Here is an 18,142-nt window from a genome sequence, read left to right as displayed (position 1 = left end):
GGCCCTGGTCAACCCGTGTAAACTTTTCTGAGGGGTAAAGCCAGCTGGAGTGGGGGGAATACTATGAACACGGACACTACAATGTTGATCTGCAATGTGACTCTGACCTTTCAGACCAACTCATCCAAGATACCAATTGCTTGAGTCTTATGAAGGGTGGCATTTGCACAGGGCAAAATTCGTTTCTCTGAAGACACCACAGATGGTTCCCTAAGCCTTGAAAGGTTGAATTTAGAGTCTCAGCTTCAAACTGCTCCTCCATACAGTGGGGGTGCAATGGAAGAGAACTGCATTCTCTGTGCTGTAACCATCCAGACAACGAAGCAGCGCACTGTTTGCTCTCATCACGTGTTGCACTCTCTAAGCTGTGTTTCCCACAGAGCACAGCGCCAGTAATAAAACTCCTCCTTACGGAAATGCAGGGGATCCAGAACACCTCTGTGTTTCTAAACCTGCTCTTATGATTCAGCCCATGCCTTCCTCCTCACCCAGCTCCTCCTGCTTTGTCCCAGCAATATCATGTTAGATGCCAGCCCATGGTGCAGCCTGCCCTTCCCATCCTGCATTGAACCTGCAGACTGGCCAAGAGACCTGCCTAGCACTGCATTCTGCACCTGGACCAACACACGTACCCTCAGAGGCACGTGCTTTTCTGTTTGGATCCCACCAGCTTCCAAACATGCTCTGGCATGCTGTCACTGCACACACAGACCAAGCTAATCACAGTCACAATGGGGATGGAGCTTGTGCAGCCTTTTTGCAAAAGGAGCTCCCTCTCTGCTCCATGCCATGCCTTCCCATCCCCACAGGGTTACAAGGATGTGAGTGGAAACAACTCTCTTCATCTAGCTTGTGATACTGAGTCTTTTAAAAATGGAGATATTATAAATACAGCATTGCTCTGAAGCACATTGGACCAATGTAACACACACTGTCTATTCTGGGAAACAGAACCACAAAAGAAAAAAACTAACCCTTCTTCTCCTCTCTGGATGTTTCCAGAAATTTTAAGATACTGTACTCTAAAGGATGTCAGAGGTATCTTTTAAAAGTTATTATAAAGAGCAAACAAACCCTTGGTTTCACAGATAACAAAAACACTCTGATCCCATTAAAACAGACAATTGGTTCAACTCCTAAGTTTGGGGTTTTTTCCTCCCAAAAGTACAGGTTTATCCTTGAAAACATCTCCTGGACAGAGTAACTTCAGGCCGTTTCTCTACGGTGCACACTACTCCATTCTGTGAGATTCAGTGCAGTTAATTGTCTCTCAGGTGTTTTCCTCTTTTCCCCTTCTTTTTCCTTAAAGAAAAAATAAACTGTAAACATTGTTACCTGGAAAAATTCCCTAGGAGAAGGCGAGCACTACTTAAGCAGATGACAGCGGGAGGGTGGTGATGAGAGAGAAAGGCTGAGCTGGATTTTCCCAGTGCCACGCTGCACCTGGAGCAGAACTTCATACTGTCATTCCTTTTTATTCTCCATCTTCCTCTTCGCCGGTGAAATAGATAATAATACAGGGAGCAGCAGGGATAAAAGGTTTGTAGGTGGCTGCTGGATTTTCAAATGGTTTCTTACCAGTATGTTCTGTGTAGGCAGAGCAGAGACCTGACACTGAGAACTGAAAGCAGGTGATGCACCCTGTCCACAGCTGGAAGCTTGCAGAGCAAAATCACTTCATGCAAAACCTTTATTAGTGAATCTCACAAGCGCAATCTTTCAAAAATGGAACTGAAGATGGCTCAGGCAGCTGTCCAAGAATGTCAGAAGATGCTTTTGGTTTTGCTGCCCAGGTGTGTTGCTAGCCTCCCATCTTTTTCCTGGTTGGCTTCGATTTCCGGGATTTCAGAATAGTATAGTTTGCATACCACGTGTACTGTTCTGAGAGGAAAGGGACGTAGAATGCACGCAGCAGCTTTGAGGACCTGAAACCAGAAAGGAAAAACAAATCATCCTTAAAGCGCCCATTAGCCAGCATGTTCAAAATGATACAAATGAGGCTTTGCAAAAGATTTGGGCTGGTGAGTCAGTGACGTGAGGAATGCTAACGGTTCAGGCACATGACATGAAGCCCAGTCCTGTTTCCTCCTCGTTGGTGGGACCAAAGCTGTTTGTGCCAGCATCACCAGTTTAAGAGCAGCAGCCTGCCCAGTTCTTTAGCATGCACACTTGGAAAGAGGGCAGGAAGGTGGTGTAATTATTGAAAGACTCTCAGATCCCGGATATCACTATCCAAGGAGCAGACAGCACAGCCCTGTGGGCCTTCGGTACCACACAAACAGGCAGGCCTCCTGTTCTTCTGGGCACGCTACGAAGGTGAAAGCTAGCAAGGCCGTGTTTAGCTGCTGTCATCTCCGCTTTTCTACCCAATCTTTCCAGCTGCCTATTCCTCCACACATGTCTGAAGGGCAGAGAGAAGCTCTGATGGGCACTGGCATTTTGCAGTTCTGCTCCTGTGGTAGTCTTCTGTTGAGGGTATTGAATTAAAGAGGGATGGACGGCTCTAAAGCCGACGGGGAGGTTTGCTGCCGGCTGCCAGCATTCGCTCCATGCCCGGCTAGTGCTGGGAGCTGGCATTTCACAGCATTTTGCAACAACTGGACCAACGGAGTACTCAAGCGTGGAGGGTTTAATGGCTGCATCAAATTAGTACCTTTTGTTTGGTGGCTAATTGCTGGAGCTGTGCTAGCAGAGTACATTTTAAATGCACGTATTCTCTTGCTGAGCAAACTACTAGTAAAATCCAGGTTTAAATGTGAAGCGGACAAATACAATGTCCTGCAGCAGCAGCACTGAACCTTGCTAGAAGCTTCAAGAATTTGAGCAACTTAGTGACATCAGGGCTGGGGCAAAGTCTTGCTTCCTCAGCACTGAAGCTAATATCCTTACGATCAACTTGCTGGTAAACTATCAACCCCTGACAGATGTCATCCACATTAAGCTTGGGAAAGCAGCAGCGGCACTGAAATTTGATTTTCAGCATGCTAAGTAGTCAGGGATGGTACACAGACCCAGCACGTACTTGCTGGTCACTGCAGTTCACACAGCGATGCTGGTAACACAGCCAAGCAAGGTTCTGGACATCCAATTCAAGTCACTTTTCCAGAAGAAGGATGAATTGTGTTTTGCTTGCTTATTGTAAGGCAGCACTGGATATCTTTCAAAAATGCGGTCTAAAAAACAATGGCAGGAACTGCTACTGTGAACTACATCTCTCCAGAGGCTCCCAGGGTTCTTCAACAGCCTTACTGTAATTCACCTGAGAACAAGCAGCTCCTGATCATCTGCAACTTGGGAGTAAAAGGCCGTCCAGGAAAAGACTGGTGCTATCTACCTGCTCAGCAGCAGGGTCCTGTTACATAAGGTGCCATACAAGCACAAAGCAGGGCATTTTTCAGTTGAAACGTTCCCTCTTTAGACACAGAGTGACAGACACAGTAGCTCTCTTTCCTCACTGGAGAGGGGAAACTGAGGCAGAAAGTGTTATCTACCCACAGAGAGACTAAGCAAATCTGAATTCCTAAGATTTACAAGTCCCACTTCTAACTGTGACACTGCCTCCTTTCAACACCCAGTGCCTTGTAAGCCTGCTTTTTGCGAAGCGCTCAGCTTCTGCTCTAGGATATAAAAACGCTGATTGCTTCACTTCAAAGAACAAAAAGCTCAGTGATAATACTTAGGCCCTTCACAAATTGTAAAGCACCCAGCAAAGTTCCTAAATAAAAGAATCACTGGAAATGGTTGCTCTTTGTGAATTCCTGAAGTGCTGGAATCGGGAACACGTACAAATCAGAATCTCTTAATAGCAAATAACTAGGCAGAAGATGGTAATTTTGGTGTGTTCTGAACAAGGAATATTTTTCACAGCTGTCATTTCCTTGCGTCTGGAAATTGGAGGTCAGCCCTCCCTCCAGTCACTAGAAGCAATAGCATCCCTTTGAAAACAAGTGCTTGGTTTTTCTCCATCTCTTGTGGCTCGTGAACAGCATGTCATTGCTGAACTTAGTGTGGCATCTCCTCCTCTGTGCCTGACAACCCACCATTGCTACCATGGCTGCTCTCTAGGAATGGTGGCGTTTCACGTCAATTCCCTTTAGCAAAGAGAAAGAACAATGAGAAAAAGCAACTGTGTTCAAGCTGCTTGGGGTGCTGTTTAAAAAAGAATGGTAAATGGAAAATAAGGTCGAGCACCAGCTCGCTGCAACACTGTAAGAAAGGGACAGAAACTAGCACAATTCCCCAGAGCTCAGGGTGTGTGCTTGGGTTAAGATGAAGTAATTTGTTGAATTAGCCTTGTGCGGTTTAGCTCAGGGACAGAGAGGAAGGCAGCACCTTCAGCTGATGGCCAAGGCCCTGAATATACAGTCTGTAGCACTGGAAATGCTTTCAGACGCTCAGCCCAGACGTAGAGCTGACAGGAGTCAGACAACAGCACCCTGTTAACATCGTCCCCTTGACCTGGCCCCATCTACATGCTGACAGCCTGCCCAGGCCAGCACTGTACGACGCAGTGGACACCCAGTAATGGTGGGGCTGATTGGTAGAGCAACAGACCTAAGCATCTGTGTTCACCCTCAGTGCTGGTGCTTCTCACAGCTCTGCAGAAGCACTGCTATGCTGTCCTTGCTTCCTCTCGTTTATACCTTTGGTGAGAAACAATCCCTATACCTTCTACTTGTTGCTATTCTGAAATACAGGAGCAATGCAGGTCACATAGTTGTGCTCACACGGTCTTTATGGCATGGGTTCAGCACGTGCAGGATTCAGCTTTGCTTCCCAGAACAAAAGGATATTCCAGGAGTTGGAAGAAGCAAAACTCTCCTCCCAAATGAGCCAGTTCAGCGTAACCATCCTGAGTTTGCAGACAGCCTCAAACAACAATTCTAAGAAACGAAAGCTCTCCGCATGCTTTTCACTTTGCTGGTGACTCAGTCCTTATTAGCAGCAGTTTACACGGCGGTGTTCACCGTTTCGCAATTTCTATCAGCGGTGAAACGGGGAGAAAACACCGTTGGTAAAAAGCAGATCAAAAGAAAAAAGGAGAGGCAGGAATGACTGATAGAAAAAACTGCCGAGGGTGGAAAATGACGAGGAACACGGAGCAGGAAGATAGCTGCTCTTTCCACCAGCGGGCGTCACGCTTAATGCCAAGGTGCTCGTGACAAATGACAATACAGCAGATTGGTACGTAAAGGCTACAGCTGATCTACATTCCTGTACTCCTCCTCCAAAACAACAAGTACGTGCTCCAAGAATGGAGAGCTGTGAATCTCACTGAGCCAGAGGAGACCCCAAAAGCCAAGTTCACCTTGCTCTTCAAGGTGAAACGATGTACTACTCGAACCGTCAGGTCCAGTGGGAGTTTCCACCAGGTGTTAGCTAGTGCTGGTGCCACAGCAAAACGACTCTTCACTAAGACGACTTACAGAGGTGAAAAGGGACCAGATTACACTGGTTCCGATTACCCAGTCTAAGGACACAGGTTAAAAAAAAGGAACAGAAAATAAAAGAGGCATCTTTAAAAGCAGTAACATTTATGTGCTCAGAGAATCGTATCTCGCATATAAAACCCAGAAAACCTGAATATGGCATGGTAAGTGGTAACACCAACATATCTGCTCCACAGCTCTAAGGTCAGCCTTTGTATTTGTTCAGCAGCAACTTTCTCACTGACAAGAGACTCAGACTGGACACAAGCAGAAGGCTGCTCGCTCTGCTGCTGGTAACTACACAGCAGCAAGGGCCTGGATGCCTCGTCTCATCAGCAGTCCCGAGAGAACCACGGCTGCCGATGGACCTACAGCTCAGGAAGTCACGACAAATTCAGACAGGGAACCTTTACCTCCTATCACCTCACTTCATCAGGCTCAGCAACCTCAGACAACAGATGGCACACGGAAGGGGTTGGGATGACAGATGACAGTGAATATATATAATGTTCTATTTGCATTTGCTTCTAAATTTGTCCCCCAGAGACTGAGAGTGCGTGTAGCTTTAATCGGCACAGAGCTCCCAAGCAGCATGTTGGTAGCAAGATCAAGGCCACAATCACTCCAAGCTGCGTCACCAAGGGTCTAGTGCAATACTACCAGAACACTGATGCAGCAAAGCTTTTTCCAGTGCTAGGCTCCAGGCTGGAGCCAGGAAAGAGGCAAATCCTGCCCAGCTCTTTCTGTGCTCCACACATTCCAGGGGGGTCCAAATTCTTCTCCAGTTCTTTTGGGTTCTAGAGGAGCAACTGCTGCAGCACCCAGAGCAGCTCCCAGTTAGGACAGAGGGGCACAGTTACCACTAGGCCCAGAAGAGCAGGGACCACAGTGCCGTTAGGTGCTAAGTGGGTTTCTGTAAATTACCTCCGGGACTTGAGGAGAAAGACACCCAACAGTCCTGTTCTGCTAATGCCAGCAGCGGGTCTTCTGGAAGAGAGACCCTCCTGGACTGCTAAGCGAAGATGGTCAAGTCCCCTCTCCCAGGCTTGTAGATGGACACGGAGTGGAAGCACTTTGATACGTGCAGTGGCCGGAGATTCTTCCTAACTGCACCTTGTAAACCGAACTTGTACCCCAGTGAGAGCAGATTTCAGAAAGAAGCATGCGAAGGAAGAGAGGGGAATAAAGGAAAGAAGAGGCAGGAGGAAGCTGGATCTCTGCAACATGGGCAAGACCCAGTAACTTCTAGCGGCAGGCATACACAGGAAGTCCATGACCAAAGCTCTTTGAAAACACATTAACATTTGCACTTCCTCTAGGTGTTCAATTTTGTACTGACCACGCACCTAAGATGTAATTTGGCTACTTGTAAAACCAAAGTAGGGAAAACATTTCACGTAACATGGAGGAAAGCACCATTAAAGGGAATGAGACAGTCTCTTATCAATCCAGGGTAATAACACACTAGAATAAGGTGACCAAATCATTCATTTTGCACTATGTTTTTGATGGAAAACCCGAGCTTTTGGAGCAAGCAGACGGCTCAGCCTAAAGAGCTGGAAAATATGTGCTCCTCAGCGGGGAGCTGTAATATATTTCCCCTTCTCTGTGCCAGATTCGGAGTGCTCAGCCAATATAGAATTAAATGGACCTGGACAAAGCAGCTTCCTGAGGGGCATAATTAGCTGGTGGCTTGAAGTGCTCTCTAATTCAATTAGCAGCACCATTTATCAGAGCCAGCTGAGATTTACATTTGCACTTGCTGACGTCAATGTGAGACTCGCAGTGAGTCCCAGAAGCTTTTTCAGCAGGAGTGAATTGAACTGCTGGGGTCGTTTATTTTCAAAGAACGAGAGCTGCAGTTTGGCTGGGGAGGTGTTGGATGGTTGGGTTTTTTCTCCCCCAAATGCTCCTTGCACTGCAGCCACTGAGCTGCAGACCTGAAATCTATACTGGCAGCTTCCCTCACAGTTCAGTTCAAAGTGACACCTCTGTTCTTCCTTCCCTTTTATTAAAAAAAGCGGAGTTTTCATAGTGATTTTACACTTACTTCATAGGTAGCGGGGGACATGTCCAAATCATTGTGTGGAAGCAGGTGCCAGATTTGAGATATGCGTCATTCCGATGAGCTGGGGAAGGCAGGCGGGGGGGGGGGGGGGGGAAGGCAACATGCTCAGAAATTCGAGCAGCCTGGATCATTATAGAAGTTCTCGATGCATCTTCAGGGACTCTACCCGCAGATCTGTGTGTCTGACCCTGGGAAGAACTCTCCCCACAGATCTACTACCTCAGGGATCCTTTCAGCATACCCATTTCTAGCACTAGGATGCTGTTACAACTGTGTTGCGGCTGCTGTCCTGCAGCTAAACTCCCCAAAATGATCAAATTCTCAACCCTAAGAGATAATGCACTGGATTTGTTGTCTCCAATTAAAACCACAGAAGTGTTTTTGCTGGGATTTCTATACTTTCTCCACTATCAGGCCTGCCAACAACTTTCTGGACTACAGAAGTACTCATTGCATCCCTGAAATGGTTTCAAGGCATCACCGATGCCCTCGGAGAACCTTCTAGCTCTATGGAGCGGCAACTCTCAGCATCCTCCCTCTGAGGATGTGCAGTGCCCACTCTAACAGGCTTGGTACTCTACAGACTGGGATAAGGAGAGAAGCGAGCAAAGCAAGGGTTGACTAGCAGCAAGGGAGACTGCTGCAGCCACAGACAGAAACTAGTAGTACTTGCTCCGTAAATGAGGTTTTCCAGTCTCAGCAGGGCAATAGCTAATGACTGGGTCTGCAGAGCGAGACATACCCTTGCAGCTCCTTCGGTGCCTAAGCAGATCTGCAATTGCCACTAGCTAACTCATCCGTCAGCTGCCAATCTGATGCAAAAAACTTGTGTCACTTCCCCCTCCGAGAACTGCTTGAGACCCATTATTTTGTGCAAGTTACAACTCAATCACACTCAGGAAAAAAATAGCAAAGCAAACAATGCTGTCTTATTTTAGAAACGCTATGACGCATTCGAAGCGAGGAGCTCAGCGGACCCATTAGGAACATTTGCCATGGGAAACCTTTATATGGATGTTGCAGCAAAATTCCAATATTTGGATGCAAAGCAATGCACAGGGATTTATCTGCCACCACTATTACGAAGCTGAAGCACCTCACTCTTTTCATTCACTGCCAACAAACTCCTGGAGGTAAGTGGGGAGCTAGCAAACTTTTGGTCCAGATGAGACCTGGACAGAGTTGTGGGAGCACCAACTGCCAGGTGAGCCCCTCAATCACTCATCCACCCTACACCTTCTTGGTTGGCTCTTTCTGCTCTTCACTGTACCATGAGTTGTCTTGGGAAGCTGTGCCCACTAATACGCCTTTGTCCCGCTAGACAGGCCATGGTTCCTGGCTTATTCTTCGTCGGGTGGAGCAGAGATCTCTCAGACAAGCAGGGTGACAAGATGGGGAGGCCCTGCTAGTTCTCTCATCCCTCGGCATCAATGATATCCCCCCCAGGTAAGCACAGGCCCTTCTAGTCCTTCACCAGCACTGTGCACTCGAGCTGCCCCACCTGCCGACTGCTGAAGGGACAGAGCCCAGCGCTCCAAACTGCGGGAGCTCTGGAGGTACTAATAGCAGGGATGGAAACCAGACCTGCTGCTGGCACAACCTGGCCTCCTCCACTGGTGAAGGCACCACACCTCCCCTCTGCTCCAGCTGTGAGGCGTTCATAAGGAACAGGATGGAGAGTTTCCAAGCAGCACAAGGCCAGGAGGGCAGGAGGCGGACAGGCGACACCAGCAAGGCTAAGGATCTGACTGCCTGATCTCTGGGGACATGCTCTGCAGACCCTCTTCTATTCCAGTCTCCCACCAATGCAACAGCATCTTTCGTTAAGGAGGAGACAGCAGCCAGAAAGATCCCCTTTCCTCCCCTTTCCTCCTGGATGTTGCTTCCAGACAGATGCTGGTTTGTATTCAGCAGGGCACAGCCCCTAAGGGGTACAAAATGGGTTCAGAAGAGAGAGCAGTGGTCTGTCTCTAGTGAGCATTAATCAAAAGCTCAGGAGCTACGGGTGGGGGCTGAAAGTGCAGTAATTCAAAAAGCCCCGTGAGACAGACCAACTCCTTCTCTACCAAACATCAGTGAAGTACAGGAAAAATGAGCAAAAGTGGAAAGAAGCCATGGAGAATCCAGCACATTCTGGAGAAGCCCATGAGATGCACAGCAATACCAGAGTAATTCACTTTGCTTTCATCAGGCAGGCTAGCATCTCTGCAGCAGGCTACCTCTGAAAGCACCCCTAGCAAATTACATCCCCGTGGTTAACCCGAGGTGTCTTAAAGGCTTTTTTGGACCTGACTCAGTGCCTGATTGACTTCAAAGGACTTTAGATCAGGTCTGAACAATCAAAGCTTGGCTGTTCAGCAGAGGATAGCAAGGTAAAGCACCTTTAAAAACACATCAGTGTGTCTTCAAAGCACAAATGCACATTCAGGGGTATATGCTCGGCACAAGGAGTCCTTTGCAAAACTCTTATGCAGATGTTTCTGTTGCCTCGTTCGTAATACTTGTTGGCCACCTCATTCTCCCTTCCTAAAGTCCTGCCCAAAAGTAACAACAGGTCTTTCAGAAAACATAGTTCGTGAAAAACCTTGCCAAGAAAACTTGTTTGCGTCAGCAAGCTGGGAACATTAGAGCACTCCTGGGAGTAGCTCTAACATTATCACTCTTTCTCACTGTCCAACTGCTTTTACCAGGCCCCCTCCCTGGAAGGTCCTGTTACTAGGAAGTAATAAGGTCTCACACAGAAATTAGGAGGGCACTGAACTCTCTGTTAGTTTTTGACAGAGATTTTTCCAGTTAGCCTCTCTGTCCTGTTATGACATCAACATGACCAGAGCTTTAAATGACTAAATAATCATCCCCTTACAGCCATATCTGCAGGAATGTATTAATATTCCCAGTTTGACAACTCTGATTCCACTCCCTGTTAGCCAGGAGGAGAGCAATTTCAACTTCTTCTCACAAAAATTCCTGTTCAGACACACGAGCAAGTTGTTCAGTGAGCAGCAGAAGTGATGAAGAACGGATTCTAACAGAGGCCTCTTCCATGGATTCTCTGATGCCTAATAAGGGTGTGACCTTGGTGACTTTTTTTGCTCGGTGAGATTGCATCCTCTCTGTCTGCCACCTTTCGTAACGTTTTTAAGAGGCCTTTGAGAATAACTTATACCTGTCTTGAATTTGGCTGAAACAAGACAGCAGATTCAAAAGTGTTGGGAGGAGATGACACACCTCATTTCTTTAGAAAGCAAAACAAAAAACGTAACTTCAGCAAGAAGTGCAGAGGAAGGATTCTCTTTAAAACTAATCCTTCTCACCACCCTTCTCAGCTAGCTTCACCCTGTAAAGCAACCTTGGTCATAAATACTGCAAGTACAAGTTTAACAAAGGTTTCACTGTATCCTGCAAGCTGCCTTTACTGGAAACTGGATTTCAAGCTAGCATTTGCCAGGACATCTTTCCTCCCTGTATACAGGTACTTTGGCAAGCGGATGATTGAACACAATTACTTCACAGGCCTGCCAGCCTTCCTCCCTCCCTCTCACATGTGTAAAGCATACCTGGAAGCATCTAGGAATGGCTTGTAGGCAATGGTTACCCACTCTTCTTTGTTGGAGGAATACCTTGGCTCCCTTGGGGTTTCGGCTGCTGTATCCAAGTCCACCAGATAATGGCATTTGGAAATGTCAATCTGCAAAAAGACAGATATTCCTTTTATTTCCTGTAGACTTCTGGTTGCATGTGTTCATTTGTACAGGCTGTTATCTATAAATGAGAAGGGGGGTACATCTTTTTTTGTCTCAGTTCATGCCTGTTCCTACTTGTTTTGCATCAGGAACAAGGAAAACACCATTTTCTTCGTGATAGCTTTTACATACTGGAGTTCTGTTATCTGAAGATGGCTCTTGTCTTCTCTACAGCCCGTTTTACCCAGCAGTCATGTTTTCACCCTATGATCATTCTTGTGGGTCTTAAATTAATCACATTTATCCTGAATGCAGTGCCCAAATCAGGATGTAGCACTTTAATGAAGGACATTCTAATGCGAAGCAACAGAGGTTTGTGCTTGAATAACCTGTCCTGTAGTACTGATGAGTCTCACTGCCTCACTTGCAGCAGAGGGACATCACACTGCACCTCTCAGACCATGTAGACTTGTCATCAGCATAGTCATGCCTTCATCAGTGGCCTAGGCCATAAGTAACTGCCCTGCCCTGGCAACACACTGTCAAATTATGAAAATGCATTTGAGGAAGCAACATCACAGAAATGAACATGACCTCCTAGTTAAATGAGCTGCGGGCAATGTCCTCAGGAGACTTGTGTTATGCAACCTTCTCCTTCCAGCTGGGGAGAGTGCTCTTGGATATGAACAGACTGTATTACTCATATATACGAATATCCTGTGTCCTTTCTCACTAACAGCCCCCACCTCCTGCCCTCTTCTCCCTACTCCTCACAGGTACCCCTACAGATGTGCACTGGAGCTGCTGTGGAATAAAAACTCTGCCAAGACAAACGTGAACTGTCAAGCTACAAAGACGACTTGAGCTCCCCCCAGGACAAATCTCCTTTTAATAGTAGTAATGATCAGGGTTAGAAGGCTCTAGAAGTCACCAGGACTGATGCTTGCAACTATCTTACGCTCTTGTGCCACCTCCAATCAGATTAATCTGAAAGCTCCATCTCCAGTATTTCTTTCTGAGAACGCACAGAATTCTTGGATGCTTTTTCTGGCTCTGTTGGTCCGCAAGCTGTCCTTGTGGCACTCCAGTATTCCCAACTGCTGAAGGGGAATTCTGCCTCTGACATGTTATTAAGCTTTGTACAATAAAATGTAGTACAGTACAGAGACATCAGAGCCCCAGGGCCACTTTGTGCCACCTAATCCCAGCCCTATTAGATCAGCAAACACCAAAGAAACTGGTGAGCAAATAAAAGGTCCAGTCAGCTGCTCCCACACCCCCTGTCACTGTCAGGCCTGTGTTTGAACTCCCAAGTGCATGAACAGGACAGGCGCATGCTTCCAACATGCTTCCTTCCCTCTCCCAGGTATAAATGAGGGCACCTTCTGCTGAATACAACACTGCACTTTCCTGAAAGAAATTCATGAGGGGGCTACAACCTCTAAGGGAATTTTTGTGCTAGGCGAAGAACTTCCATCATGCATCCCAGTGCAAACTGGTTGTAAGGTTTTTTCTGAGGACAGCAACGAAACCGAATCATTGTGCTGAATTATTGTCTGGAACCAGGCTCCACGGCCCCACCATCACACAGCATCACCATCTGGTCCCGTCGACAGTGCGCACACACAAAAAATATCGTCTCGCAGATGGTGACACCAACTCTTGGTCCCTGTTCATTCCTAAGGGGCCCAGAACAGAATGTAGATTGTGATCTCGCCTCTGTCATGCATCAGCTGTTCAAGCACAGGCTACAGGGGAGTTGTTGCAAGGTCAGCTCATCGCCGACCTTTGGGAAATGACAGACCCCTCCGGATGTATTTCTTTTTCTTTCTGCAAACAGTTAGGACAACAGGGGATGAAAGACTGAGGACCCTATCAGAAGGAAGATTCACATTAATGTGACTGGTAGAAGGAGCATGATCAAGGCTGGGGAGCAACAAGTCCTGGTCTGTTTGGTTTCACTGACTTTCACATGGAGGGCCCGTGACCTTCATGAGAGATCTACACGCACTGCTTAGGAGGTTCACTCTCCCAAGTGGCAGTTTTCCCTTTAATTAATTATGGCAGAACACACCTCAACAGTGTGTACACCTCATCAAGTCAGAAAAGAAAAAAAAAAAAGGTAATGTGTGATGACCAGGTGATTCAATGAGGAAACAAATTTCCTTAGTCACTGCACAAGTTTACCACATTGAAGGTGAAGAAAAAGGCAGGGCAGCTCAGCTGGAGTAGTAAAAATGAAAAGCTAAAGTCTCCTTAAGCCACGTTTGCAAAGGACTCTACACATTAGTTACCTTACATGCAAGCAGCTGAGGTTCTCCAGGATGACTATGTCTTATTCTTACTCCCTCAAAGCCTTCCTTGAGGGATCCCACATTTCAGTTTACTCTCCCTCAAAATTTGATAGCAAACTTCCTTGGACATGCTTGAACTCACTTTTCAGAAGCACCCTTGGGGTTTATCATAACAATTTAGGCTGAAAACAATTTAATTAGGTGGGTACCAGATGGCTCTGTGGCATCACAGCTGAGTGGCAAATGAAATTACACCATGGGAAACTCAGCTGAGGAGAATGCTGGTCCACTTCTTGCACTGTGTGAGAACACTGCGGGCCCTGAGAGAGCTTCTGGCTCATTAACAAAAAGACTCCCAAACCACTAACCAAGTTTTTCTCTAAGTGATGTAGAAACATTCACAGAAAGACAAGTTACTGCCTCAAGCATGAAGACTGACCTCACTTCTCTCATTACAAATGCTCCCCTAAAAGGGCTGACAGTTCCAGTGCATATGAATCATTTGCCAAGTCGAAGACGGATATCCCTTCTACCATTCCATGTAGAGCACACTACATTCTTACAAGTTACACTGCAGCTAAGGATAAGCCTGGTCAGAGGACCAACACAGCACCTGTGCATTTATTCGGGGATTTACACCAGATTTCAGTGGTGTGCAGACCTTGAAATGTTTCTTCGTAGGAAGAAGTCCGTGTTCATTAACAGAGCTCCAAGGAATTTCAAATTACATCCTATCCTCTGCTGTTCTCCTTTCCTTTTCCTCCTCCCACTCTTACGTTATTTGATGCAAACATTATGCAGAGTGGTGGTGAACTACATTTGATGGCATCCTGAGTAACAGGAGCAGGCACACTACAGTACTGAGACGGTGCTCAGGCAGACTGCTGCTGTACTGCTGTCTGGAGGGATGTTAGCCTGGCCACACAGAGCACAACAGGAGCTTCTCTGGTTTACCACAGACAAAGTTTAACTGTTTTGAGCAAAACTAGAGATATCGTACTGCTCACTCAAACATATTTCAAAAATGAGACCAAACTTCAGGTGGTTCCTACATTTCAGAGCTAAAGGCAATTGGAAAAGAAGTGAAAATGAAGTGTTTAAAGAAAAACTTCCTCCGAGGTCAGGACTTGTTAACAGGCTCAGCTTTTAGGCCTAATCTACTCCTCCTGCTTGGATCCATCTCTGTAAGAGATGGTATTCCTTATCTTTCTTAACAGTTTCAGAGACAAATGCATCTCCCCAGTAGGACAAGTACAAGTTAAGTGCTGTTCAACGTGATTAAGGAAGGAAGAACTGCAAAACAAGAAGATCAAATCACTCTTTTCTCCCGCACGTCTCATAGCAACAGAAACACTGAGATTTACTCTCCAGTTCTCAAGCAGAGCAATAATAAATACGTGCACCTGAAAGAGAGAGAACAGTCCAATTTCTGCAGCCACTGATTGGTTTTAAGCTGTCCATGGCTCAGATTGTCATTTAAAGAGGAGAAAAATGGTTCAAAAAGACTAACAGGCTCAAGCTATTTAGATTTATTAACTATGATGGTCCTTTCCAGGGCTTGCTAAATTCTCTTTTAAAATCCTGGTATTCTTGCACTCATCACTTGAGAAAAGATGTTGTTCTCTTGGTGCTCTTAGCAGGTCAGAAGTAAAAATTTTAAAACCCCATTTAACACTGACATTTAGTAGCTAATTTCTAATGTCCCAGGCCCTTCTGCTTGCACGAGCAGTAACAAAAGTGCAGGGTGACGCAGGCAAACACGCATGAAACAAAAGTGTGTTTTGCTCTGTTAGTCACAGGCTGTGCACCAGACGGCTGTCTGTGCTAAAAATACGCCACGCTCAAAGAGTTCGTCAACCAAACGCGCTGCAGCAGACAGCTGCTCTCAGGTGGGAACACGCCTCCTTCCCATCTCCAGTAACTACATAATGAGGCTCAAAACACGAGATCTTTTACCCGGCAGATCGATCCCTGCGTTTACCCACACAGCTTGCTCCCGTGTTATACTACTGCCTTCCACCCACTTCAGTCAGCGGATCACGAGCGCAATGCCTAACAGACCAAAGTCACGAACCACGTTAAAAAAAGCCTACCTCTACTGCCTTCAGCCAGGATGGACCCACCCACGGAAACCAGAGACCTGGGCCATTGCATGTGAGTGCTTCCGACATCCTGACGGATGTACCGAAGCTACGCTCCAAGGTGCCACCAAAGAATGAAGAAAGGAGTACGCATTTCTTGTGGGAGTTCCTCTCATTCAACCCTTAGGATGAAAAAGGATGGCTGAACACTCAGTGCACTGCAAAGAATATTCAGTGCACAGCTAGGATTTCACCAGATAAGTAACTTCAAAGAAGTTAGCTGGCAATAGTTTTAAAACACTCATGTGTGCCCTTAATTTTTTTGTTTAGGTAAAAGAATACAACCCGGAAAAGTAACAAATTAATATACCAGTACACATTATCTCAACAGATTCCTATTGAAGTCACTCCGTTGTTTCAGACAACTTCCACATTAAGTTCCTCCTTCTCCGTTGCAAATACGATAAATACGTTTATATTTTAATAGAAAGGAAAGTAGGAAAGAAAATTTCAATCCTTGCTCAGTGACAAACATGTTCGGGGGCGGATTTCAAACTACTCATTCAGTTCACTTCCCTGTGACGGCAGTAACACACTATACTAAACCCAAAATTGCAATAGCGAGGAGTTATTACTTCTTCTCCTTCTTTTTTATTATTATTAGGTCTTTAAATGAAAAACAGGCAGATGAAATGCAAACAGGAACCATGCACATAAACGGAGACATTTCCAAGTGCTGCAGAAAGCCCACTGTGGTTCTGTAACTTGTACGGTCCACAAGAAAAAAAACGGGGAGACTCAACCACAGGCACTGTACTAGTACAAATTATACAGCAAGGAAAAGAAAACAGGAAAATAATCCTTACATATCGAGATGGCTCTTCCTTGTTTTGGTCATTCATGTCAGTGGGAATGATCCGTGTGGCCAGTGGTCCCTTGGCAAACGGTTTTGGTAACTGGCCCCTGAATTCTGACAGGATAAACTGGAGCTGCCAACTGCAGAGAAGAGTGTCAGAAAGCCCAGCAGGAAAATGCAGGACCTAGTAACATTTTGTGTGGAGAAAACAACAGCATAACCAAGGACATTTCATTCCTGAGGGTAGGCAGACCTGCCAGAGGAGCTTCTGGCCAACATAAACTGCTGAAAACAAATTTTAGAATCTTTTGTTTTGGATACTCTGGTGTCAGAGATACAAGGTCTTGAAGGTTACTCCCATAAGTACTACTTATGAGAAATGTCTCTCCTTATTAATCTCACCAAACTGTACCTTTTAACATTAAGTAACTTACTTATCTGGCAGGAGAAAGCTGCTTGGAAACCTGTGCCACTCCTTCCCCACGCAGACATTAACTGGTCTCCCCTCCGGCACAGTGTGAATACTCGGGTCAGTAGCAATCCTGTGAAATTCTGGGTACAGGTCCAGGGGCCCATGGTAGCCTAGGAAAGCAGAGAGTTGTAAATAAGGCTAAAAAAAATAGGTGATTATTTACATGACTACTTTTGAAAGACTGCAACAAAATGTTCATACGTAATTTTTTAACTGACAGCTGCTTGAATAAATGAACTGGTCTGTGCTGAAGAGTGGCTGGATTCCAAAGCTCCCCTTCCTCGTCGAAGCACTGGTACCCCGCCACCTTTACTCACATCCTCTTGTCCTGACTGCCAATGGCTACCAGCAAGCAACAAAAATATTGATGAGGTGGGAAAGACCATACCTAATCAATCTCCATGAAGGACACGTGGAATTTTACAGGGCAAAATGCTTTTTCAAGCGGGATCGTACGTTTGATAGTTAAAGCCTCTGCTTTAATACTAGTCTGGGTACAGGATTTATATCAGTATATTTGTACTGCCTGAAGGGGAAGGGCAGCACACTTTTATCTAATTCTAGTGATTCATACATGAATACATACATTCATACATGTGTGCACATACATACACACACATAATCCTTCAGTAACGGTGACCACTAGAACTTATTCCTTCCCCTACAACAATAACATCCAAACTTTCGAGGTTCCTTATTTCTACTGTGCTGCTACAGTCAAAGCAGCACAACTTGGGCCAGCCCTTAAGACTTGCCCAGGAAAGCGCAGAACAAGTCTGAAATACCAACCTCTGAATAAGGCAACAGAGCGTGACAGTGACAAAAGGCCAAAGAGGAAGACAGTGCACAGAGCCAGCCAGTTGGAGGAGACCGTGTAGTGTTCCAGGCGGTAGCGCTGGAATACGAAGTGGTAACATTTCTGAGGAAAGATTAAAAAAGACAATATAAAATTACTCCAACTCTCATACGTTCAGCAAAACTCTGTTTTTCCATAAGGCCCTTACAGCAGTGCCTGCATCTTCCATCACATCTTTGGTCTTCACTTTTACATTCAGACCCATAAAAAATGCACCGAAACTCGCATGGTTCTGTCACGTTTTTTAACAGATCATCCAGCATATGTAAAGACATCTGCAGCTCTTTTCACTAGGAGGGCCTCCAGGTAAGCTGTAAAGTGCTCCCTACCAGGCCTCCAGCTTAGTTGTTCCCAGGTGAACCAGTGGCAAGTGTCCCTTTCAGGCACTTCTGGAGAACTTCCC

At 46.0% G+C, this 18,142-nt stretch overlaps 1 protein-coding gene across 1 annotated transcript; it reads right to left on the bottom strand.

The window, feature by feature from the left end:
- Positions 1–1,659: 1,659 nt before the first annotated feature.
- LOC104511122 (alpha-1,2-mannosyltransferase ALG9-like) lies at positions 1,660–17,842 on the bottom strand (the record flags this gene model as incomplete). Its single annotated transcript, XM_010153598.1, has 5 exons — positions 1,660–1,925; positions 11,055–11,185; positions 16,422–16,551; positions 16,846–16,993; positions 17,673–17,842. Coding segments are annotated over 5 exons (703 nt in total), but the record flags the coding sequence as incomplete, so codon positions are not given.
- Between the last annotated feature and the right edge of the window lie 300 nt (positions 17,843–18,142).

Source organism: Eurypyga helias, unplaced genomic scaffold (genome assembly GCF_000690775.1).
Source record: "Eurypyga helias isolate BGI_N326 unplaced genomic scaffold, ASM69077v1 scaffold18486, whole genome shotgun sequence".
NCBI classification, from domain to species: domain Eukaryota; kingdom Metazoa; phylum Chordata; class Aves; order Eurypygiformes; family Eurypygidae; genus Eurypyga; species Eurypyga helias.
The sequence above is the reverse complement of the archived record's forward strand: the minus strand, read 5'-3'. Positions and strand labels throughout refer to the sequence as shown.